The following is a 24,558-nucleotide window of genomic DNA, read 5'->3' as shown; positions in this document are numbered from 1 at the left end:
ATCAATTTAAATTAATCAGGCATTTGGAACTTTCTCGAAATGAAGAGCCTATGTGCATCCCTCCATTTTCCTCTCTTCATCCAAATTCTGTGCAAACAATTCAAATTTTCCCTTCACCCAAAATATGATTCGTGTATTGGGTAAAATAAAAAAAAATAAATAATCGCAACACTCGAGACTAATTTTCACAAAATAAAAAATATACTCGAATAATATTATTGTAAAAGCATCAAAATATCACCTAATTTGTAACCCCCATCTCCCGGCGACGCTAACGGTTTCAAAGCGTTGTTGCTACCGTCAATGACGGCGTTTACATCCGACGTGTGTTCCCGCGCCACGTATACTACTGCTCTGGCAGCGTACCCAAAAACCACAAAACGTCAATCTTGTGTGGGTCCCATATTAAAGCCAATGATCGTACGGGTAACGCGCAGATGGGTGACCGAAGGAACGCTTTCGTGGTGCGTGTTCGCAAGCGAAGATTCTTCCACTTGTCCGACGGGTAAATTGGGGTATTGTGTAGAGAGACAGAGGCAAGTTTGTAATTGCGTAGAAGAATCCCGTCGTTCGCGCTTCCTTTGAGTCGCCCGGTGAGACGAAGGAACGCGTTTACTTCGCTCGGGTTTGGATCCGCTGCTTTTCCCGCTCCACCGACCCCCTCGACAGGCTCGCCAATGGCGCCATGTCGACTCATCCAAGTACACCACGCAGTGATAAGGGCATTCCCGTCATTTCGGCCGTGGACTCCGCCCTTTTATATCCGCCCCCACACGGCTGACCCCCGGTGACGTTACCCCGAATCGGTGTTTCTCCTAATAGCCTCTTGTACTCTCCCCCGTCTCTCGCCTTTCTCCCTCGCTCGGCTCCGGCTTTTGGGAATTCGGGAGAAGGAGGGTTTTGGCGATCGCATTCCCCACCAGGTTCGCTCGTTTCTTGGATCTTTACTCCGACGGATTGTGGGATCTTAACCCATCTGTCGTTTTCCTTGGCGATCAATCGATCTCTTGGCAGTTCTTTTCGTACGGTGTCTGTTTCACTCGTAGGGTTCGCAAGAATCGTGTTCATATCGTTTCTTTGTTCCTTTTGGTTTATTCTTCGACAGAACTACCATTTTCTTGGTGTTTCAGTACGTTATGATCGAGAAAGACTTGCCGATGACCCATTCTTGCTGGCCTTCGTGGGTTAGAATTAGGTCTTCGTTACCCTCTTCTTTTCAACTGTTGCTAACGATCGGAGATTGAGTTCTTGCAGTAAAACCTGTTCTGTTTCTTTCTTTATCTTGTTTATTTTTAGAAGCATACTGACTAGACAACGGGTTTCAACTCGGTGTAGTTGAAGTCCGAGTAAAAATCAAGATACTATATCCTCGTAATGCATATTCGGTCTCTTTTATTTGTCATTCATGGCTTGTGACATGATTGTACCAAGCCAAAGAAAGGCGGTGTAATGCTGTGGAAGCCTCTTGTAACAGGTGATCTCTTGGTTGCCAAGTTTTGAGGGAGGGCATAACATGAGAATGTTGCTATGTTTGATGTGGCAGTGATGCCGGCGAAATGAAGGGGTGGTGAATCATTCATATAGGTATTCCTGGTTTTGTTAAATTGTTGATCCTTTTAACAAAAGGAGGATGGGGATATAGAATGCACACATTCTGCTTAGATAAATTGTACATCAAGATTTCAGCAGAGAATTGGGACGAAGAATGTCACCGAGTGAGGCATATGGGTTCTTTACCTTATCACTAAAAAGGAACAAAGAAAGCTAATTAAGTAAATCGTGTGTTAATTGGACTATCTCGGATTTGCATTGGTTCAAGATCGGTCAGATTCCTATATATTGAACAAATGAGTGTTTGTCATTTTGTTCTTTGGCTATAGACCAATGTGGTTGCCACCTAACTACATCAAGTGGGAAATTTATAGTGGCTATACGCCATTGTGGCTTCCACATAACTAGATTGCATGGGAATTTTTGTAGTGGGGGCAAACATACATGTGGCAGTTTTTCTTCAATTTAGGTTGTTTATCCAAAAGTAGCCGAGTCTCTCATTAATCCCATTAACTAGCATAAAATAACTAGAATCACATGTCATTTTGAGTTTTCAGAATTATAACCAAATACTTCTCCAGACCCACAATCATGTTACCACTGCTATGCTTGGAAGGATAATTATGATGACATTGATGAAGATCTGAATACCGTTGAAAATTTTATTATGTTAACTGTATTATCTAGTTGTTCCCACTCTTTTTTAGTCCAACTCAATTTGTATTTGAAATCAAGACAAAATAGTTTCATTTTTGAAAAAAAAACCATTTACATATATCAACACCTGTAACAAATATAGCACTCTTTAATAGCTCAGATCTCATATTACAACCATTAAAGAAGGGAAGCCTAGTGAATTGTGCTCTTGCCAACAGAGTCATGCAATATATGCAGCCTTACCGTTGCATACAAAGATGCTATTTCTATGACTTGCACTTTTTTCATGCACGATGCACATGAGCAACTTTATCATGTTTATCATGGCACTATCTCATAAATGCTCTATCTTTTCTTTGTTTGGTCACGACGAAAATACTAATGCAAGGCACATTGTGCTAACGTTAAAGGTTATTTCCTTTTAAGAAAACGTAAGCTTAGGTAATTTTTGTATTAATAACTTTGTAGGCTCACTGGTTTGCAACAATCAATGCATGCCATAGAACCGTTTAGCTGAAGTATTTGTCTTAATGTTATTGATGAGAAAAATGCTGAAGATCAAGCATTTTAATTTCTGTTGAGATTAGAATTTGCTTGTTGTCTTACATTGAGGCTTCTCCATTCAGCAATCCAGCTACTGGTTGCAACAGATGACTTGTCTGAATGCTGGCCATGACCCTGTGATGTGGGCTCCTGAAACATGCCTCTCTCTCTCTCTCTCTCTCTCTCTCTCTCTCTCTCTTAGTTTTGTTATATGGGCATATGCACTGCTTTACCTTCCATTCAACCTAGGCAGGCATTTTCTGATGCCTACTGATATACATGCTATATTGAAGTCCTGCTTCTTGAGCACATAGACCTGCAAATTAATTCCTTTTTGGGAGATTTCTCTGAACCAAGTGGGCTTGTTATCTCTTGGAAAGAAAAAGAAAGCAAGTTTTTGTCATCTCTCCCTTTATCCCTTCTGTATGTATTCTGTGCACAAATTTTTTTAGCAGTCAAAATTTATCTGCTTAACTCCCCTTATCCCCTTCGGCCCTTCCTTTATCCATTCTGTATCAAGGAATAAAATTTAGGTAAATGATAAGCTAGAAATGCCTCTGGTAATTTTTTCCCCTTTCAAACATTCCATACTTCCAACTTTTCTTCAACTGTAGTTAAACTAGGCTTTCAACAGATTGTCAAATTAAAATCTCCCACCAAAAAGTGAAAGAAACATTATATTGTATTAGAACAGGTTAACTGCATTTCTCTTATGCTCGTTCTGTGATGCCTTCTATCTCGAGTATTTAGCACAGTTCTTCTCTTTTCTCTCTTCTGTTTATTTCTTCATGTTCCTGGTTGCCATTTACAATCGTTTCCTTTGATCCTTTTGTCTTTATAATTATTCTGGAATTAACTTTCTTTTGCTATGTTCATCCAGGTATATTTGGCTGGTTCACAGTTCCTGATTTGGCATTGTGGCATTGGTCCATCTTTAAAATACCTGTTGTGTGCTTGGCGTACGATGAATTAATCAAATCTTTTGGCCTTCAAATGAAGAATGCTCATCAGAACATAGTTTTTGAAGTGAAATTTGCAGTACAATGAGTAGACCGAATACTCGCAACAAGAATAAGAGGCAAAAATCCGAAGACAGCAGTGATGCATCCTCTGTGACTCTGAGGTTCTTTTCTTTTTTCCACAGGATAATAACTGAAAACTTAAATCCCTTTTTGCTTGCTGGTGACTTGCCTTATTTTTCCAGGAAAATACACTTAACTGGTGCAGCTACCAAAGATGATATAAGGCGGCTTTATTCTGTATTAAAGCCTATTTGTCAAGGTTGCCGTGGAAATTCAAAAGATTCCCCTAATTGCTTTTGTGGGCTGATTCCACCACCTAATGGAACAAGGAAAACTGGATTATGGCAAAGGATGCCAGAAATCATCCTTTCTCTTGGTCCAAATCCTTGCAAGGATCTTCGTTCTTCAACAGATACTCCAGCTGGCCTGACTAATTTGGGCGCCACCTGCTATGCTAACAGCATACTTCAATGCCTTTATATGAATACATCATTTCGCACTTGCATATTCTCTGTTGAACCTGACTTTTTGAAGCAACATCCTGTCTTGGATCAGCTTGCAAGGTTATTTGCACAGCTGCACTCCAGCAAAATGTCATTTATTGACTCAGCGCCATTCATTAAAACCTTGGAGCTGGACAATGGTGTTCAGCAGGATAGTCATGAATTTCTTACCTTATTTCTTTCTTTATTGGAACGGTCTTTAAGTCATTCACAGGTTGCCAATGCTAAAACTGCGGTGCAAGATTTATTCCGGGGGCGTGTATCACATGTGACCCGGTAAGAGGATGGGTTCCTTAGTTCTATGTTTGTACTTTTATTCCAAAATCTTGATTGGACTTTTTCTGTGGTGATGAGTTAGCTCTTGTTGTTCATAATGTTTTTAATTTTCTGCCCTTGTTTAGTGCCTTTTACCATATGTCCTTGTTTAGTCCTTTGGTTTTGTGGTGCAATTTAAAGTGTTGTTTGTTCTAAAAAATGTTCATGAACTACTGTTATATACTTGTATTTTTCAGTTTTGTCATTAAGTTCATTGGATTTATCACATATTCATTAGCTATACCCATATTAATATGCATCCGGATAGGGTTGATTATAACTTACAATGATAAAACTCTCACCAGGAAGCGGGAAATGATGCCGGGCTTTATGATGATGATTTATATTCCTGTTGTTGGCTTCATACTGGTGTTTTGCCTTCCATTGCCATAATGCTAAAGAAAAAGTGGGTCAGAACTTAATCTAATGTCAACTTCTTTCTGCTATTGGCTAGAGATGGTTGTTGCTGCTAGATTCTTGCAGCTTTTTTAAAAAAATTCATTTCGAGTTTTTCATTTTAGTATAGTGAATATTGAAATGCTACCATACATGAATTTGGAGCACATGAGTTCTGCTTTTCCTTGTAGACTGAATAGTTCTTGTTTGAGTGCTGTGGTTTATAGATTTAGCTATTACATTTATAAGTTGTGATTGATGTATAAATTATCAAATGATTTGAAATTTGAATGCCTTTTCTCTTTGGTATGAAATTGAGCAAGACTTAAGTCCAAAAGTATATGTCCATGGTTCTGTGGTCAGAATGGACCTACATATTCTGGAATAATGTTCCCGAAGGGTGGTGTATGAGTAGGAAAATTACCTTTACATATTCTTCAGATGATGTATATTCGTCAAACTCTTAGCTAGTTGGAACAGGTGACAAGTTGGCATGATATATTTCGTAGTATGCTAAATAGGTATCAACATACTCTCATACCATGAAATGGCAATTCTTTCTTTGGATTAGTCATGCTATCATATTGCAACAAAAATTGAATCAAATTTAATGATATCTTTTTTGAAGGTGCTCAGTGTGTGGTAAAGATTCTGAAGCATCTTCAAAAATGGAAGACTTTTATGAGCTTGAGTTGAACATAAAGGGGTTGAACAATTTAGATGAAAGTTTAGATGATTACCTAACTCTGGAAGAATTGAATGGAGAAAATCAGTATTTCTGTGATTCATGTGGCAAAAGAGTTGATGCTACACGTTGCATTAAACTTCGTTCACTTCCTCAGGTGCTCAATTTCCAGTTAAAACGTTATGTTTTCCTCCCAAAGGTGCCATCTCACTACCTACTGGCAAATTTTGATTTCTGTTTTTTAAATTTCTCTTTTACTGCTTACAAGTTGATTTTTCATTTTGGTGCATGTCACATGGCATAGCTCTTACTGCTAATTTCTTGTTATTTGCTTGTTCATCTGCAGACAACAACTAAGAAAAAAATAACTTCAGCCTTTAGTTTTCCAAGATGGTTGAACATGGGAACAAGGTTATCAAATCCCTCCCAGTCAGGTTTGATTTATGAGCTTTCAGCAATTCTGATTCACAAGGGTACTGCTGTTAATAGTGGCCACTATGTGGCCCATATTAAAGATGAAAACAGTGGGCACTGGTGGGAATTCGATGATGAGCATGTGTCTAAGTTGGGCTGTCACCCTTTTGGAGAAGTCTCAAACACTAAGTCCCATACAAAGGCCCAGCTGGCTTATTCTGGGCCACTGGAATCTGCTTCCATCGGTAATCTTGTAGATGATAATCTACACACCTCAGAATTCCATGCCTTAATGCAGGAAGAGTTCTTTTCGTCAACTGATGCATATATGTTGATGTATAATCTTAGAACTGAGAAAGAAAACAAAGACAACTTGAACAAGATCAATAAGAGGGATCTTGAGGCAAGAAGCAATTCTCTTCCATCCTATCTTTATGAAGAGATTCAAACTTTAAATGCCTCTTATGCAAGTGCTTGTGAGGAATACCAAAAGAGAAAAGACAGTCAGGTTGCATATATAACTGAACGACGTGAGGAAGTGAAGTTGGTTCTCTCGAAAGCCCCTGCTGACCTACTTGATGATTCATATTTTTGGATTTCAGTGGAGTGGCTTCGTCTATGGGCTGATAGTATTAATCCTCCGTAAGTTCTGAATTACTTTAGTTTGTTGCAGTATGACCCTTTGGAAACTTGTTGACTCCCTTTTATACGATTGTAAAGACTGTAGACACAAATTTGTTTTCTGATTTTAACAGTGAAAGTTGATACACATCTTGTTTTCTTTTTCCAAAAAATCGCAGTGAATGAAATTCTACCTTTTGTGCTAAACATATAATATTTAAACTTCAGAAAAATTGCTTATAATTTATCCCTCAATATATGAAAACTGGATGTGGCAATTTTTTCTTTTATTTTGATAATGACATATATGAATATGATAAAAAGTTTCTTAAAACAATATGCAGGATATTCCTTTTTGTTGGTTGTAAACACACTTATCTTTGTCAAAGTCCCTTAATAAACATGTGCAGTGTCTTCAGGTGTAGGTAGTTTCAGATATCTCCTGTATACATTACTGGTTATCATATGATGACAATGCTAATTTATTTAATTGACTGAAGTTGGAATTGGTAGGAAGAAAATCTGCATCCTGATTTATGGGTTAGTTTGTCTGAGTATTACTTAAAAGTAATTTTAATTGCTTGTGTCTTTTGTGCGTCTCATGTGTAAGCATCATTTTATGTCACTGTGTAACTAAGTATTTTAAATAGAACTGTTGTTTTAGGATTGCAGTTTTGGTTGCTCTTAGATTACCTTGCTGCATAATGATTCTTTTGGTTGCACATTTCAGCATAGTAGAATTTTCATGAATCTATTATAATTTATGATTGTTTATGTTAGTTAAAATTTTAATTATTTTTGTGGGCATAGTACATTACGAGCCCCTATGATACAGATACGCATCAATTTTAAGCTCTGCTGTTATCTGCTACATTCAAAAGGGCCTGAGGTTGAATCATATTATTTTATTGGAATCTATTATTTTTATGCAAAGGATGAAGGAAAAAGGAAATATTTTGTGTCCAGAAATAAATAAACTTGTGGCTATTTTTTCATTGCTTTTACAGTTAATCAAACCTTAATTATTTGTGCTTCTGCTGTCATTATAATGGATTTCTGTTTCCTGCAGTTGCATCGACAACAGCACACTTCAGTGTGTACACGGAAAAATTCCTATTGCAAAAGTGACTTCCATGAAGCGGCTGTCAAATACAGCTTGGCAGATGCTGTTTTCTCACGTACGCGAATATGCTCCTTTTGCTATTAACATGATTGTTGCTCCTTTTGCTATTAGCATGATTGTATGCCTTATTTAATTTCTCAGTTCCATAGACTTAAATCGTTACATGATATAGTCATGTGTAAACTTCTATGCTCTTTTTTTTTCTTGGTGTTCTTTGTTAGTCTCTTTGACCTATTTCCAATGCATAGTTCCACTGTTATTCAGATGCGAATAGTTTTTGTCAATATATGCTGGCTGTCTCTGTCTTGCGTACAGTAAATCTAAGATAATAAATAACTATCTTTAGATATACATATATGTAGTATGTACATATATTTATTAAATATCTAATTAAATTTCCAGACACCATTAATGTATAATTGAACTTGCAGTGACAAATAAAGCTTATGATAAAAAAGCTGTTCATCATGCTAGACTTATTTGAAATCAGGGTTTTCCTTTTCGGGTACCAAACCTGTTTTGTCAATCTGCTGGAACGGTGCACTATCGATCTGTACCGGTGTACCAACACATGGTATGCTGGTGCATACTAGTGTTTTGACAAGGAAGAAAAAGAGGGTGAAGAGGAAGGGGGACAGTGGAGGAACAAAGGAGGAAGAAGGAGAAAGGAAGGAGGAAGAAGGAAAAGGAAGAAGAAGAAGAAAGAAGAGAAGAAGTGCAATGACAGTGTTCTTGGGAAGCAGCAACGGTAGTGTTGAAGCGGCAGCGGTATCATTACAATGGCAAAGAGGCAGTGATGCTGCAGCACTACAGCGGCGAGGGCTGCAGCATCGTACGCGAGAAGAGGGCTCATATTCGTAAGCTGTAATTTGCCCTTTTTTCTTTTTTAATGCTGAAATGGATTGGGGCCCACCACTTTTTGATTTTTTACTATTTTAATCAGATCGCCCGAAATGGGGGTGGTCCGTGTATCGCGCCGTGCCCGGACTGGTACATACCGTTCGTACCATAATGTTTTGGGTTGTACAATAATCATGGTTTGAAATTACAACTTACAAGAAAAGATCATAAGTCTAGCATGATGTTGTTGTCATTACAAGGCCTATCATTAGGTGCAATTGTTTGCCATTATGGCTAAAAATTTTTTGGAAGTTATTTTGGAATGATAGGTAGTTTATGACTGTTAGATTTAGTGATTTAAAAAATGATAGGTGCCAAAAGGCACAAAGGTCTCAAAATGTTCGAGGTGCTAAGCTCTCGCTTAGGCACTCGTGCGAGTGAAGCGAGACGCTTTGAAATATTAAAATATAAAAAAATATAACATAATTGATAAATAGTATTTAATCCACTAGTAGTTACATGGGAGAAAAGAGTCATCGATGGTGGAAAGTGGGAAGGAGAGGGTGGCGATGATGAACTTTCGGACGACTATAGTAATGGTGAAGGAAGCTGTGGGCGACACCAGCAGTGGTAGAGGAAACTTCAAACGATAGCAGCGATGGCGGAGGAAGCTATGGACGATAGTAGCTACTGCGGAGAAAACTTTGAACGATGGCGACGGAAGTTGCGGATGGTGACGTCATGGGCGGAAGAAGCTTTAGATGTGTCCGTCGGTGGCGGAGGAAGCTGTGGTCCTCTCCGTCGACGGTGGAAGGAGCTGCACACGGAAGCAGCAACGGCGGAGGAACTACGCACGAAAGCCAGACCTTTGTACCTATTGGTCGGTAGCAAAGGAAGCGTTGATCCCGTGGATCGACGGTAGAGGAAGTGGTGGCTGCACACGAAGTAGGGTTAATGGGTTCAATCGAACCAACTAAGCTAGCTTTGCTTTAACTAGGCGCTCGCTCGAGGTGCCCATCACTTGTGTTCAGGCGAGCGCTTCATTGAAGCGCACCACTTGAGCCAGCCCTAAGGCGTTCGGACCTCGCCTCACCCGAGCGCCTATTTAAACCACTGGTTAGATTAAAGTTCGTCATAGGGATTGGGAATAATGGATGTAAATTAGTTTTTAAAATTACTAAAGTTGCCCCTTCTAACAGAAGAGATTAACAAAAGAAGATCAGAGGGCTATTCCCCTCATTAAAATTGACTACCTCTTGAACACCTGGTGTCATTCACCAACCAAGTTGTCAACTCTGTTGCCTAAACATGGGTAATCACTAATTGAGCAACCTGTTTTAAGAGCAAAACTATGACTTTAGTTACAGTTAAGATACTCCAGGTTGGTTGGGAGCTTCCCTGTAGAATACAAAAAATGGACTCAGAGTCAGATTCAATGCATATCCGGCTCACCTCCTCTCTCAAAGCCACAAGATCTTCCCTGTAGCAGCAGCTTCCAGGTACAATATGCTGTGCTGCTCCAAGAAGCTGCACCCAGCAAAAAAGCCGTTCACCAGTATCATAGCATAACACAAAATCAATACCTTCCTCTCTATTTGAGTTCACATCACAGTTCAGCTTGAACCAGTTCTGCTGAAGTTTGAGCCAGGTGGCATGCCTGAAATGCTCTCTTAGACCTATAGATTTATGGATGTAAATAAGTTAGTGGCAGACAAAAAGATCGGAAAATTTGTAACTGGAAATAATTTTTATGTTGCTTTATGTTCACTCTGCGTTTTACTCTAGAGTCTAGACTTATAACAATTATAATAAGCTTATGCAAGTTCTGTTAGATCAGTGTTTCCTAGTAGTTGAACCTGCATTTTTGCTCTTTTGAGATGTGTAATAATTCACAAGATTTGGTATTTCAATGCTCCCAGTGACTAAAACAGCTACTGCAGATAGTTCCTGTATTAAGCTCTTCTGGTTCATTGAATGATATTGCTTTTGATGCCAGAATACTTGCATGACCTAAGGTAATATTTCTCCATGTGGATGATGGTGCTACAGAGGATAATAGTTTCTTTGTGGATCTCCAGTATCATTCTTGGCTGCACTAATATTCATGTTTTGCATTAAGCACACCATGGCTGAGGAATACATCATAAAGAATGCTGCATTTGATTTTCTGATGCCCTTATCTTTACATCTTTTTCAGCTATACCGACTATTTTCTGCTTGTTTAAAATTTTCCATTATTTGAACCATTGCCAAGGCATATATTTTTTGCTACTGACTGGGTCCATAGTTTCTGATTTATTGCACCATTTCCTATTGGTTGCTCTCATCTGCACCTAAACAGTATGGAGGGGGCCCAACATTGACCAGCAATGATGTTTGCGCTGATTGTTTAAGAGATGAGGCAAAAAATGCAGTATGTGCAGATGACTATCGTGATCGGAAAGCTTCCTTAAAGCAACTTGCAGAAGCAGCCCTTGCTGGAAATTGCCCAGATGGCCCTTCATATTATGTATCTAGGGCATGGTAAGATGCTTGTGTATGGTATTCCTTATTTTCTCTAAGGTGATTTTTTGTACTTCTGGTTCAATCCTTGTATTAGGCTCTTTTGGTTCATTAAATTCTGGTCTGTCCCATTCATCCAGTGCTTCTCTCTTGGTGTTTTGACAAAGATGCTAGAAGCCTGGGCTCATTAATCTCTGTCAGTATTTAAGTCTAAGCTTTAAGCTAAAAGTATATTAAGTGCAGCATCTTCAAGGCCTATTGTGTCGTGTCTTCATCTGATCTGAGATGTCTACGTCATTATTTTGACTTCATATATTGTCAGTTAAAAACTTTCAAAACCAAAATTGATGCCAACAGTTGCATATGAGATTTGTTTTCTGATTACGCTTAACAAGTTATTTGTTGTACCATCATAATCAAATGGTTAATGTTTGGTATGTCACAGATTAAAATTTTAAAAATTAAGGTGAGGTTTCTTTTATTATGGCTTGAATTCCTAGAATATGATCCCTTGGACATGTCATGATTTCCATGCTTGTTCAGTTAACAACCTAACAAGGTCGAAGTATACTTTTGATCTCCCACTCATAAGGCCTGTTCACCCGAGAAATTGTCTCAGCAAAGCATCTCTTCTGCCTTCATCAATTGGTTCGGAAATGAACTTCAATGCTATGAGAATAAATGTTTTGATTTAATTTGTGAGTTAAAATCATCTGGATAGTCTGGACGGTTTCTAGGAAGCCACATGGGAACTTTGCGGTGGCCTCACATGCATGATTGACACACTATGTATGGGCACCATTAGCAGTCTACACTTGGGGAATCCAGCTGCTCCACCAATTGCCTCTGTGAGGCCACTGTAAGGCAAGTCCGAGCACATGACTGCATAGCACATCTCCATAATTTAGTCTTTTTTTTTGTGTTTTGGGTTTTTAGAATACATGTTCTACCTTGTATGTTCATGCACTATGTCCACATTAAGATCTTTTTTATTTCCGTCGATGCATTCATCGGTAAGAACACAAGAAAGAGTTGAATTTTTATTGCTGAGCAGTACAAGTACCTTTGATCATGTTCAATGGTGCTGATCTTTCATTCAAATTGTTCACTGTTTGAGTTGAAATGGACTTTTTACAACTGTTTTGGTTTGTCTATATCAATGTAAATAATGGTTTTTGCCCTCTTATTAGACTGAGTTTCTTTGAGGGGGTTAGAACTTTAGAACTTTAACACATGGATTTTGAATAAGAGAAGGGAGAGTAAACCTGTTCACTAGTTGCATAGCAAGGTACATTTCTGAATATCCCATGGCTAATGTTGGCTACTTCTTTAGGATGTTGACTAGTAAAAGATCGTGCCTTTATACCTTTATTTAATCTAGACAGTCCTCTGTTCTTGAGAATGTTGATTTTAACAAAAAATCTAAATTCATGTAAAAAGGTTGGTACAGTGGCTGCGTAGAAAAAATGCTGATTTTCCTTGTCCCACTGATTCTGGACCGACGGCTCCCCTTCGATGCTCTCATGGAAACCTTCTTCCAGAACAAGCTGCTGGGGCAAAGCGCGTGCTGGTTCCTGAGAGCCTCTGGATATTTTTCTTTGAGACTGCCATTTCATCCAGATCTGATGACTTATTGGGTTTTTCAACATTCTCTTCTGATTCTGAGCCATGTGAAATTTGCAGTAGGGAATTGAAGGAAGTTGCATGCATGGAGGATTGCCTTAGGTAAGTTGGAGTTTTATGTTTTATATTGATCTTGTGATGGTTGCTCCCAGTTGACATTTTAGTGAACTTTGCAGAGCATCCAAGCTTAAGCAACGACAAAATCATGAGAAGTTGGTTACGGCGAAAACTTTTGCACTTCACCCTGGATGCAAGTACTTCTTAGTCCCTTCATCATGGCTAGCAAAATGGAGGGCTTATCTGACAGCAACTGGAAAAAATGTCTCTACTTGTGCAGAACCTGAAAATCTAGAAGTGATCATTGATTCACTTGTATGTCAGAAGGTAAACTGTTAGCTTTAATGCATATCTTTATGCCTGTAAAATATATCATATATTGTGATTAGGAAATCATTCTTAATATTTGTGTAGCTTACATTTAAAAGGTTTGGTTGTCTTCTACAAATTTTTTCTTTGTTTGGTGTAAGATTGGAAGCAATGTAAAATTTTTGATAATGAGGATATTTATGAGTTTTAGATCAGATGGAGTTTTGTTTGGGAAATATCTCATGTAACTTATCGGTATTTATCAAAACATATTTCTGATTATAAATAAATTTTAATGCAAAACGGCAAAAAGAATCCATGGAAACATTTTTTTGTAGGATCTCCAGGACTGAAGGAGTTTCTTTGTCTATAATACTAAGAGGTTTGCATGTGTTTTGTTTCTGGAAGATTTTATGTTGTATGACTAATAATGACATTTTGGAAACCCATCTAATCTTCTATAAGTGAAACTCTTAGTGATTCCATTGGGGAAGGACCTTTAATCCATGACTTCTGTACATATTGCTATATGAAACACTCTGAGATTGACATAATAGATATATGCTATAATGATCCATGAAATGTTTGACTTATGAAAAAGTAAGGCATTTAAAAAAAATGCTAACATTTTCAGTCAATAGAAAAAAAAACTGAATATGCAATTGATCAAAAATTTCTTTTTTGATGTGTTCCCTGTTGTTAGTTAAAGCATGACTAAGGTTACCTCATGGCTACATTCATGCATGTGCATGAAGCTTGTTTCCCTCACTTTAATCTCATAATGCTTTCGATTGTGGCCAAATTAGTCTGGTTATAGGTGATTTATATTGGTTTTTATTTCACTGGCTTTGTTCACAAATTTTTTTATTCTCCTTTCCTATTCCAAATATAGCCAGCAGCATTATTGTTCCTTCGATCAACACTTCTTGACAGTTTCTTTATGATATTATTTAATGTTGTGCACAGGGCTATGTAAATTTTGGTTCCAAATTACTCTCCTCTCCTGTGGACTAATTCACATTTATTTGAAATGAAAATATGAAAAATGGTCAAAGTTCTTTGAAGTCTTTGGGATTCTTCTTTTAGAAGATTGTAGTATTGTACTATCAAAACCAGGTTTAAAATTTCGCCTGGACTGGTAGGTGCGAGGTGGTATTTACCAATTTAAGGCTAGAACGGCACACAGTCCAAGGCTTTTAGCCTGGTCTAATTTGATGTCAAGATTACTAGCTCGATAATGGACGACCTGATATGGACGGTAAGTGCACTTAAGGGTGGCTTGAGGGTTGTTTTTTCCAAAGAATTTGATAGTTGTTGCTGTCTTTTATGCAAACTTCTCTTACTCGCTCACATGGTCGGTCTCTTTGGGTTCTCTCACACCAACTGCTCATTGCTGCCTCTGCTTGCCTGCCCAGCTGGTAGGTCTTCTTTTCCTCCTCCATGCCTCTGTGATTCTCCTACTCGATTCCTCTCCTTATCCTCCTCATCTCCTCCTACACCGACCCTCCTCTCCTTGTTCCTCCTTCTCATTGCCAATCAGTATGCTGTTACATACCGGAAGTGTACCCATCTGCATAGGACAATTACGGGTCCAATAAACAAAATTTCAAACCATAATGAAAACTGGCACCATAATCTGTTTAGAGGATATTGTTGTTAATGAATGTTTTCATTGAAGTTCTTGAATTTAGAAAAATTAAGAATTTAAGATCCATGGATATGGGTCTATATTATTTCTCCATGTCTGTCCAACACATGGATGGGACTTGTCAAGCAAAATTAGTCTCTGCTACAACTCATGGACCATATGCTTCCAAATTTCTGAATTTGTGAAATGGCCCAATCCGACTTCAATTGGTTCCTTATAATATTAGGCCCCGATACAACGATGGAACCAACAAGCTAATTATCTGGCATAAGATCTCTAACTTATCTGGTCATTGAGGTTGAGCTATAGCCCAATTTAATCACCCCTGTGATTTATCTTGGAACAGGATTAGACCTTGTATGTAACACAATACACATAAGACACTAAAGAGAAAGAGGGATGCTCCTAAAATTTTAAATAGCCAAGGTAATTTTCTGGTGGATGTTGGTGGCACCAGGATGCCTTCAAATGGAAAGGCGAGAGAGGAGAGGTGGTGCAAGAAAGTGCATGGTTAAGATATGTGATGATGATGGTCATCTAAGGTTGGGTTCATTTTATACCTAAGTAAAATGAGCCTGGAGATCCCATGTCACAAGATCTTGCCAACATGAACATAAGTCACAATGGTTGCAGCAAGAGTTTGTGGGTCCCAGTTTTTTGCAGAAACACAAACATGGGTTGTTGCATTTTGAGAAGCAGCACACAATGAGTAGCGATACAACCATCAGACAGTCAAATTTAATCTAGACCGAGAGAGGGTATATCATTGATGGAATTATTTGATTAGAAGGTGTTTATGTTAGCAGTTGCCAAATTGGTGGCATTGTGAGCTAAGAAGAGAAAATTTATGAAAACCACAACTACAAAAAAGGTGTGGATATGTGATAATTCATGGTCATGAAATTATGCTTATGCCATGATTTGGATTTGTGGGAAATCCTTGTGCATAATGTCAGTGACATGAGGTTTCATGCAAGGACCACATATCGAGCTGACCGGGCATATCAATCCTGTATTGGACTCACACAGTACCATATATGGGTACATACTGGTAAACCAAAAAAAGGGCTGAAAAATGGCATGAAATTCAAAATAAATTCCTGTTTTAGGTTTTTTTTCTCCTAATTTTTTTGGTGTAGAAGTTATATTTAAATAAAGTGTATCTAAGCCATAAATGGATATAAGTTCTAGTTATAAGGATGAAAAATTGAATTTATCTTTTTGGATCGGTCAAGGAACAACTTTGTCGCACAGTCCATTGAAGAAAGCTAAATACCTTAACTAGAGAGAAATTCCATGTCCCAATTCATATTTTATTTAATCAAGAGGTTGAGATTCACTAATCCTTGATTAGGAAGATTAAACAAGTGAGATTGTGAGAACAAGTGAGAAAGAAAGTGGCTGAGAGTGAGTGAAAGAGGGGGGAGAGGGAGGTTTTAAAGGGTCAAAATAGGGCCCAACAATCGAATTCCTACTGTTACTGATCTGTATTGATCAGTAACAGTCGAGTTTTGGCCATATTGGCCAGTATAGGAGGTGTACCGATCTGTACACCTACCCTTAATTGAGCACTGCCAAAAATAGGCTTGTCCGTCTATTTGTTGATAGACTGGTACGTACCACCCGTTTCATGTAGTATTGGGTGGTACGATGGTTTCATGCTATGTTTGCATTTGTGCTATATACATTTTTGCATTATCTTAGCATGTATTTGTTGGCAAGGGGGTTCATTCTATATCATGCTGATATGTTACTGGCATAGAGTTTGCTAATGGAAATCAAAATCTTGGCTGTGTCTATTGTTGGTGTCGGATCTTCATTTCAGTGAGCCATACCACAAAGAATAATAAATCAGTCAAGAGAAAAGAAATAGTCTTGTCCAGAAGACATCATGGTTCTGTTTAGAAAGATGCCTAATTTTGTTCAATATAGAACTTTATGATGTATAAAATTTCCCAGCAATTAATGAAGCAAAGGTATGGCATTTCTGACACATACTTAATGCTGGAGTATTAATGATAATGACAAGAAGGTACCCGTCATCCTTTATGCTTGTCAATTCGGGAAACCAATTAAATTTATGTTCCTTAAGTGTCGTGGGAATTGTACCCATAAACCTACTCGTGTGGATTGAAGGGTATTTGTATGTTGTTTCGAAAAATCTTGCATCAATGTCAGACAATGATGGCCTTTTTGAGTTAAAAAATAATGACACTCGTTCTTGTTCATTGATATGGCAAACCTTGTGTCATATATTAAAAAGATGATGATAGGTTTTGATTTTGATTTTGATTCTATTTCTAGGTTTGTAAGAACATAAGGTTATTTTGATACATTTTTAGTTTTCATAATCTCTTTTTGATTTCCAATCTGTTTGAAGACATTATCAATTATTCTTATTATGTTGAAAAACTTTAGAAGGTAGGTTTTAAGTGGAAGAAGGTTTCTGACACTGTGTAAATAATGGGCATGATATTTCGTCTGATTGGCCACAAAGGATAGGATATGGATTTGTCTGGAAAGCTGAAACTGTATGCTGTCAATAAAATAATTTCTGATTTTTTTTGTCATTTTTCTTTGCAAGGTGCTTATAAGTTAATGTATTTTTTGTATCTTCTTGTCTGCATATTCTTTTTAATTACCCTATGGTTGACATTTGTGGTGTCTTATAGGTAAGTTGAAATAAAGTTCTGCTGAAATTGTCTGGAGTAACATTATATCTGATACTTGTGCTTGTGAATTTTTCTTTTTATTCTGTTATTTTGATAAATTTTCCTTCTGATCTTACAATGACGGATGTATACTTGAAAGCGCATAATTTGTTGTTTCAATAGATTGGATGAATATTTGTTCTTTTGGAAGAAAACACCATGAATAGCTGTTCAAACATTATATTAGTATTTTCAACTGATATTAGTTAGTTAGTCCTTTAGTATCTTTATAAGAGACCATAGATACTTTCTTTTGTACTGTGGATTTTAAGATTGAAATTTTAGTAATAAATGCATCTGTTCATAGTTAAGATGGTGACGTCAGTTTCTAATGAGCTACACGGAACACAATGTTGTGCATACCAGGTGATATTGTTGTAACATTATGTTTAATTAAAAACGAAGTACAATTTATGGAATATCTATTATATGTTTCATGATAATACTTGTCAGTAAGGTAAATTCTTAAGATCAGATATTTCTTTGTTTCACATATATACTTCAAATTGCTGTGTTCCAACTAACATTTTTTCCCCATAGCTAGCAGGTGACTTGTACTTTTAAGACAAGCTATTATGCTTTTTTCCTAATCTCAATAACTTCACTTTATATGCAGCATTCCCGGTTGCTCGAAAGGCCTCTTGAACTAGTTTGCAAGCGTGGTGTCATCACCCAGAAAATGTCTACTGTAAGTAGACATGTCTTGTGCCTTTTCTGTTACATGGCTCTTGTTACTTCATTGTACAATACATGTATTGCTGCATAGACAAGGAGATTGCATGACTCACCGCCACTTTACCTTGATGATGCTTTCTTTGTGTTCTCATTTTTCCTTGAGAAAATAACTAGCACCACTAGAACTTTTAAAAAACATTTTGTGCTTGTGGTCTTTAGATCATTTAGAATATTGGTAGGCGGTTTAATTGTTTATAGAGATGGATATGAAGGCTTCTTGATAGCCTTGAAAGTTGATCAAATAATATCTCCTAAATGTCCAGAGGTAGTAGTTCCATGTTATCTGAATTTTGCTATGCAATATCATCTGATACAGGCATGGTTATGGTTTGAGTTAAACATATTTTCAGACATCTGAATTTCAAATTTATTTCAAGTATTAAGTAACCTATGTTAATCTAATCAAAAATATATTTTATTGTGTTTTGGTATTTACATTTATGTTTTCTCTTTGTCATTTTTTTATTCTTTTGTTTTGTTTCTCATATGCTCTTTGAAGTCCTGTTATTCAACATATACTATTTATAGGTTTTAATTGGTGTGTTAATAATTTGTTGATGGCATATTTGATTCACTTAATATTTCCATCTACATCCACCTTAAATCCTATTTGAATCCATTTGTCATATGAGCTACAAAATTTAGTATCTCTTTAATATTTTATTTGCACATTTGTATCTACATATGCTGTTTTCAGTATTTGATAAGTATCCAATCCTTTGCCACCTCTACTACATCTCTTCACCGATACTAGATGACTGTACAGTAATGTGTTTTTTTTGGTAAAATCTAATATCTCAAACCAACTTGAGAAACCTTAAGTAATATGAAATTGTGAATGACTTACAAGAGCTAGGGAGATCAAACAATCAGGGAGTCACATCTTGAGCTGGTTTAGATTTGATTGTTCGAGATAAGCTACTAGAATTTATCAGGTAATGAATGCATTAGTGTCCTGTTTTATCATGCATATCTTCTGTTCTTAAAAGTTGGATTAGTATGAACCAAATTGCATGTGCAACTATGCCTGAGGTTGTTCCTTGAACTAGATCATTTGGTAGACATTGTTCCTTAAATGAGTTTCTTAGAAAGTCAGGACCATTTAATATAGCATTATTTCAATCTGAAACTTGCGCTCATATTCTACCAAATTTCTCTCGTAAGCGAGGCGAACACATTGAAATTTTGTCCAAATGTGGGTAATGTAAAACATTGTCCATCTTGTTTTGGCAAGAGACAAACTGCTTTTCTATCTTATCAAAACTATATTATGGTATATTGGTATTAGACCATTCACCTGAAGCCTTTTCTATTATTCAACTTAACCAAGTTTTGAAGAATGATTTGGTATTGTGAATCACATTGAATGATATCTCTGACCTTATATATCTGACATTAGTCTTTTAAATTTGTGCATTTTTCTGTCATTTAGTTGGCTTGGAAAGCTCTAACATCTTAAGAGAGAGAACTAAGCTATGGTTGCCTTGGCATCCTTAAATCTGAAGCTTTACCTTATGAAAAGAGAGTGTCATCACACAAAAGGAACAACCCTTCACTAATTTTGTCTTTGATATGTTCTAGGCAGTACCCGTCAAGAATAAGTAATCACTAAAAAATATGTGATCATTCTGTTGGAAACAGTGATTTCAATAGGCGCTCGGGTGAGGCGAGGCTCGAGTGCCTCGCTTCATTTCCAGGCGGCGTGCTTCAAAGAGGCGCTCACCCGAGCCCAGGCACCGGGCGCTTCGGGCGAGCGCCCGGGTTAATAAACCAGGCGACCAAACCAGCATTTTAGGTCTGGTTCGGTCTCCGGTGCTTTAGTTGGTTCAATCGAACCAACTAAAGCACCGAAATTAGCCTTCCTCTCGCGACTTCCCAACCCTAACATTGCTCGTCGTTACTGCTCTCGCTGTTGTTGCTCGCTGCTACCGTTGCCGTTGTCACTGTCGCTGTTCCCGCTACCACTGTCGTCGCTCGCCTCTCCCACTCCTACTACCATTGCTCGTTGCTACCTCTTATCACATCGACTCGATAGTATACTGTTAACAGTATATTAACAGTATACTAGTAACAATATTTTTTTATTTATTAGAATAATAATATATTATTTTGATTTTAATACTACTAATTTCTATTTATTTGAAATTATTGTTATTGTTTTGAATTTTGAGATTTTTTGTTAATGTGATATTGTGGTTTTTGTAAGATTTTTTTAATTTAATATCATATTTTTATTTAAATAATTATATTTATTAATTATATTATATATTTTAATATTTTAGCTTCTTGCTTCGGTCGGGTGAGCGCCTAGCATCTCGGGCGTTTTTGGACCTTAACGCCTTTTGGCACATAGCGCTTTTTAAATCACTGGTTGGAAAGGTCATTTCATTGGAGAGGTTGAAGGAATAAAAGAGACTGAGAGAGACCATCATGTTAATAAGGAAAGCCACACATTAAAACATAGTTAGTGATTCCTAAGTTATTGAAGAAAATATTAGGATTTGTAATTTTAGGAAACATGTATTCAAAGCCTTAATTAAAATAATTGAAAATAGTTGACCTATGGTGACATTAATAAAAGAGTGCAATGTTGTGAACCATAAATGGCCAAAGAATGGACCAATCTGTTTCCAATATTTTTGTAATTATGATGTCATAAATCATGTGGCTGTTGATAAAAATTTTACCTGATTAATAGTTGTAAGATTGTCTATTGCATTCTGTGTCCTTCTGGCTACTAAATTCTCCATTTGAATTGAATATTGTTCGAGCGTCGAATGGATTTTGTGTGTTTCCAATGTCATTTTGCTGCAACAAAGTAGCTTTCTCATCTACGACAGGACATTGCTTCTTGTTTTTGGCAATTCTTTCAGTAGGATCCTTTGTTGTTGACTGGTTAAGTTCCTTCCACTTAATGGTGGGATCTCTGTACCTCACCTTCAAAAATATATGTCGAGATTAGTTTCACAAAATTCTTAGTGAGCTGGGATTTTGATCTTTGGAAATCAAAATTAAAAATGACAACACTTTTAAGTTTTACTGACTCAATCTAAATGGTGGGCATTTGGGATTATAGTGATTGATTGTAGACCCAACAAGATTTATTTTGATAATCTTGGTATCTATTTGTTTCATAATGATCTTCTATTGATAAGTTACCTAGTTGCTTTAGTGCTTTTTCTCTCAAATGCTACTTTGGACAATAGTCCCTGAAACATCATGCAATAAAATATATAAGCTGCAAAACAATATGCATGACTATATTCGTACTTTTTTTTGTTACTTACATAATAATTTTTTATTGCCAATTTGGACCTTGTCTTATTTAGTACTCTTACATGTTAGGGTTTCTTTCTTACTATGCTAAGGTTTGCCTTTATATATGATCCACAGACAGATGGGTTAGTACTTATTACAGTGATGGATTGGTCACTATTTTGCGAAGAGTGGAATGCTAAGGAGGACAAAGGCATATCTGCTGAAATTGTAGTTCTCAGCAGCCCTGCAATTAAATTAAGTGGTTCCTGTGATGACATGCCAATATCGGATGAGGATTTGGACCACTCAACAGATGAAGCAAATGATGGCTTGGAGGCTAGAAAGTTGCTTATTAAAACTTATCCTGAGGTAAAGTCGGAAAGTATTTTAATGGTAATTAATCCATAACTTATTGGAGATGAAGACATGTCCTGGTATTAATATTATAATTATTAGCAGAACCTTATTCAAGTGGTTCCACCATGACATGTAATGTCATGTGGTTTTTGTTCATTTGCTATTTGCAGCATACTAAAATCTTCTGTCCACAGTACGTATGATCCACCTTTGTCTGATAGCTTATCACCTTCCTATCCTTGCACAGACTTCTTGTAAGATTGTTACAGGATCATTGCTTGCAATCTGAAAAGCCATTTATACATTTAAATATTTATGCAAAACTCTGTTCCAAATCCCGATAAATTTGAAAGATAAGTGAATAATGACTGATTTATGCATTTAAATATTTTGGAATCATCATATGCGATATTGATCATTCAACAAATATGACTTGGTTTATCTTTTTAACCAACTGTTTCTGTCTCTTGACAACAGGTGTTATACTAAAAAATCTTGTTTGCTTAAAGTTCACAATTGTGAATCTTTGGCCAATGCAATCAGTTCTTCTAGTTTTGTCGGTTTTAGCTTTGATCAACAGCTACTGAGTGTTCTTTCACTTGGACTTCTCAGTTTGCCTTTTTTTTGGTTCTCCTTCAGAAATTCCTTCTCTGTTTCTTTGCCCTCATATTTATTCAAAACTTTTGGATATTTACCTATAACGATGTCATTTTTCCTGCCACGTTTCTTTGTGTTGTTTCAGTAATCTATTGAGGTTTCTTCTGATATCAAAATGCGTTGTATTTGTTGCTTCTGTCTGAATATAAGTCAAAGTTGTCAATTGTCTTCTTAACCAAAGAATTATCTCATACAGCATATTCAGCGCATGAACCACTTAGAATTCAAGGATCACAGAGCATCAAATGACGTTTAATCAATTTGAAAACTGTGTCATTCATGTTTGTCGTAATCAAACAGTAGTTCTGTTTTCTGGTTAATTGAGTCTGAGCAATTTTTTGCAATGTTTAGTAGTTCTGGCTGATCGCTGTAAGCTTTTCATTGCAGACCACTTTTATTTGCTAATTGGGAAATACTATGATGCAGACATGTGACTATTGTATTGGAGAAAGAGAGAGCTGTGAATTGATGCGCAAGCTCAATTATTGTGATGAAGCTATTTGTGTGTATCTTGTGCGTGGAAAGGAAGTTCCAAAGTCCATCATGGAAGCCTCTGCATCTGCTTCTGAGCCGGATCGTCGCACTTCCAAGCGATCCAGGAAAACATCATTTGGTAACTCGGTCAACTTAAGAGTTTCAGGAACCACATCCATCTACCAGTTGAAAATGATGATTTGGGAAGCTTTTGGGGTATGCGCAATAACATTTTGATATGCATATCATATTTAATTGTCTTGCTTATGATTACTTCCATGTTAAAAGACAGGGTTGCCAATTGCTCAAGGCTTTTGCCATTGCAGGGCCTGGTTAATCGAATAGATTACCGTCTGTCTAGTATTTCCTGGACAAGTGTTTTTTCTTGTTCTTTTTTTTTGTGGCTGACTAGTATTTACATTTGTGGTACAAAATTTTTTATGACTGAGAAGTCTCCCCTTGACTCATGGTCTTAAATCATTTTTGAACTTGTAAAAGGTTGTCAAGGAGAACCAAAAGCTTCACAAAGGTTCCACAGAGATTGATGGTGATTCTGCCACCCTAGCTGACAAGAACATATTTCCAGGAGATGTTCTCTGGGTCACTGACTCTGAGATTTATGAGAATCGTGATATAGCCGGTAATAAGCTGCACCACACCCGAGAGATACTTCACAGAAATTTGTACTTGCTTGTGATGATTTATCCACCGGTTGCTTTGCAGATGAACTTTCAGCACAGAAGTTTGACTCCAGACAAGCTGAGGAAGGCTTCCGGGGAACACTTTTGTCGTCAGATGTCCCAATTCATAGCTTTGAGGATACTTGATGGCCTTTTGTCTCTTCAACCGAATGGGTGCATCTTGTGCTTTCACATCTGATGGTGGTCACCAGGAATGGTGTCCTTGAGAATTTCTAGGTTGAGATGCGGAGGTGAGTGATATAACTAATTGTCTTCTTTGGTCAGAATGAGTTGCTAATCATGCATTTTTCAGTAATTTGCTTGCCCCGGATTATATATTATTGAACACTCATTTCTGTTCTCAGCATAGTGTGGATGCAAACCATTGATTGCATATGATGCATGCATACGGAATAGCAAGTCATCCAACAAAACTTTATACCTTTTTAATCAGTGTTGTTATCGCTTGCAATAGGAACTCATTTCTTTTCTTTTTTTTCTTCTTTTTCAGTTGGGGGACTGATGGACAAAGCTAGCTACTCAGTCGATGATGATGATGATGACGAATGTTGGTTGTTTAACCAAATCATTAGAAGCAAACCCCTGTGTTTTGTAATCTGAGGAATTTTTGGAAAGAAAAAGAGAAATGTGAGAACCTGTGTGTATGTAGCAGCGCCGGGTTTTTGATAATTTTGCATACACAGCACTAGTTTTAACTTATCTTTTTTACTTGTTTAGGATTCTCCTCTCTTTGTGTGCATTATTTCTTCAGAGACCCTTCCCACGAGGCTCATCACATCTGACAGTGCTATTGGGCTATGGCAATGCTCTTTAAATAGCCGTAGGGCATGGGAACGGATTTTTACAGCCGTAGACG

The 24,558-nt window shown here is 37.2% G+C and overlaps 1 protein-coding gene across 5 annotated transcripts; it reads left to right on the top strand.

Moving 5' to 3' along the window:
- The first annotated feature begins 797 nt into the window (after positions 1-797).
- LOC103970668 (ubiquitin carboxyl-terminal hydrolase 26) lies at positions 798-24,401 on the top strand. 5 transcript variants are annotated; one of them, XM_009384541.3, is made up of 15 exons: positions 798-923; positions 3,632-3,874; positions 3,956-4,552; positions 5,616-5,871; positions 6,019-6,728; positions 7,777-7,885; positions 11,012-11,193; positions 12,613-12,897; positions 12,972-13,179; positions 18,137-18,208; positions 21,649-21,882; positions 22,954-23,217; positions 23,500-23,641; positions 23,725-23,932; positions 24,193-24,401. In XM_009384541.3, the coding sequence occupies exons 2-14, from the start codon at positions 3,795-3,797 to the stop codon at positions 23,826-23,828; spliced, it is 3,243 nt and encodes a 1,080-aa protein (XP_009382816.2). In that variant the 5' UTR covers positions 798-923; positions 3,632-3,794; the 3' UTR covers positions 23,829-23,932; positions 24,193-24,401. The 5 variants fall into 5 exon arrangements, with proteins under 5 accessions (XP_009382816.2, XP_064990324.1, XP_064990325.1 ...); XM_065134252.1 differs by having other exon boundaries at positions 10,958-11,193; XM_065134253.1 differs by lacking the exons at positions 798-923; positions 3,632-3,874 and adding an exon at positions 4,897-4,997 and having other exon boundaries at positions 4,415-4,552; positions 10,958-11,193.
- Positions 24,402-24,558: the final 157 nt, after the last annotated feature.

This window comes from Musa acuminata, chromosome BXJ2-11 (genome assembly GCF_036884655.1).
Source record: "Musa acuminata AAA Group cultivar baxijiao chromosome BXJ2-11, Cavendish_Baxijiao_AAA, whole genome shotgun sequence".
Taxonomy (NCBI): domain Eukaryota; kingdom Viridiplantae; phylum Streptophyta; class Magnoliopsida; order Zingiberales; family Musaceae; genus Musa; species Musa acuminata.
This window is presented reverse-complemented; position numbering and strand designations above follow the sequence as displayed.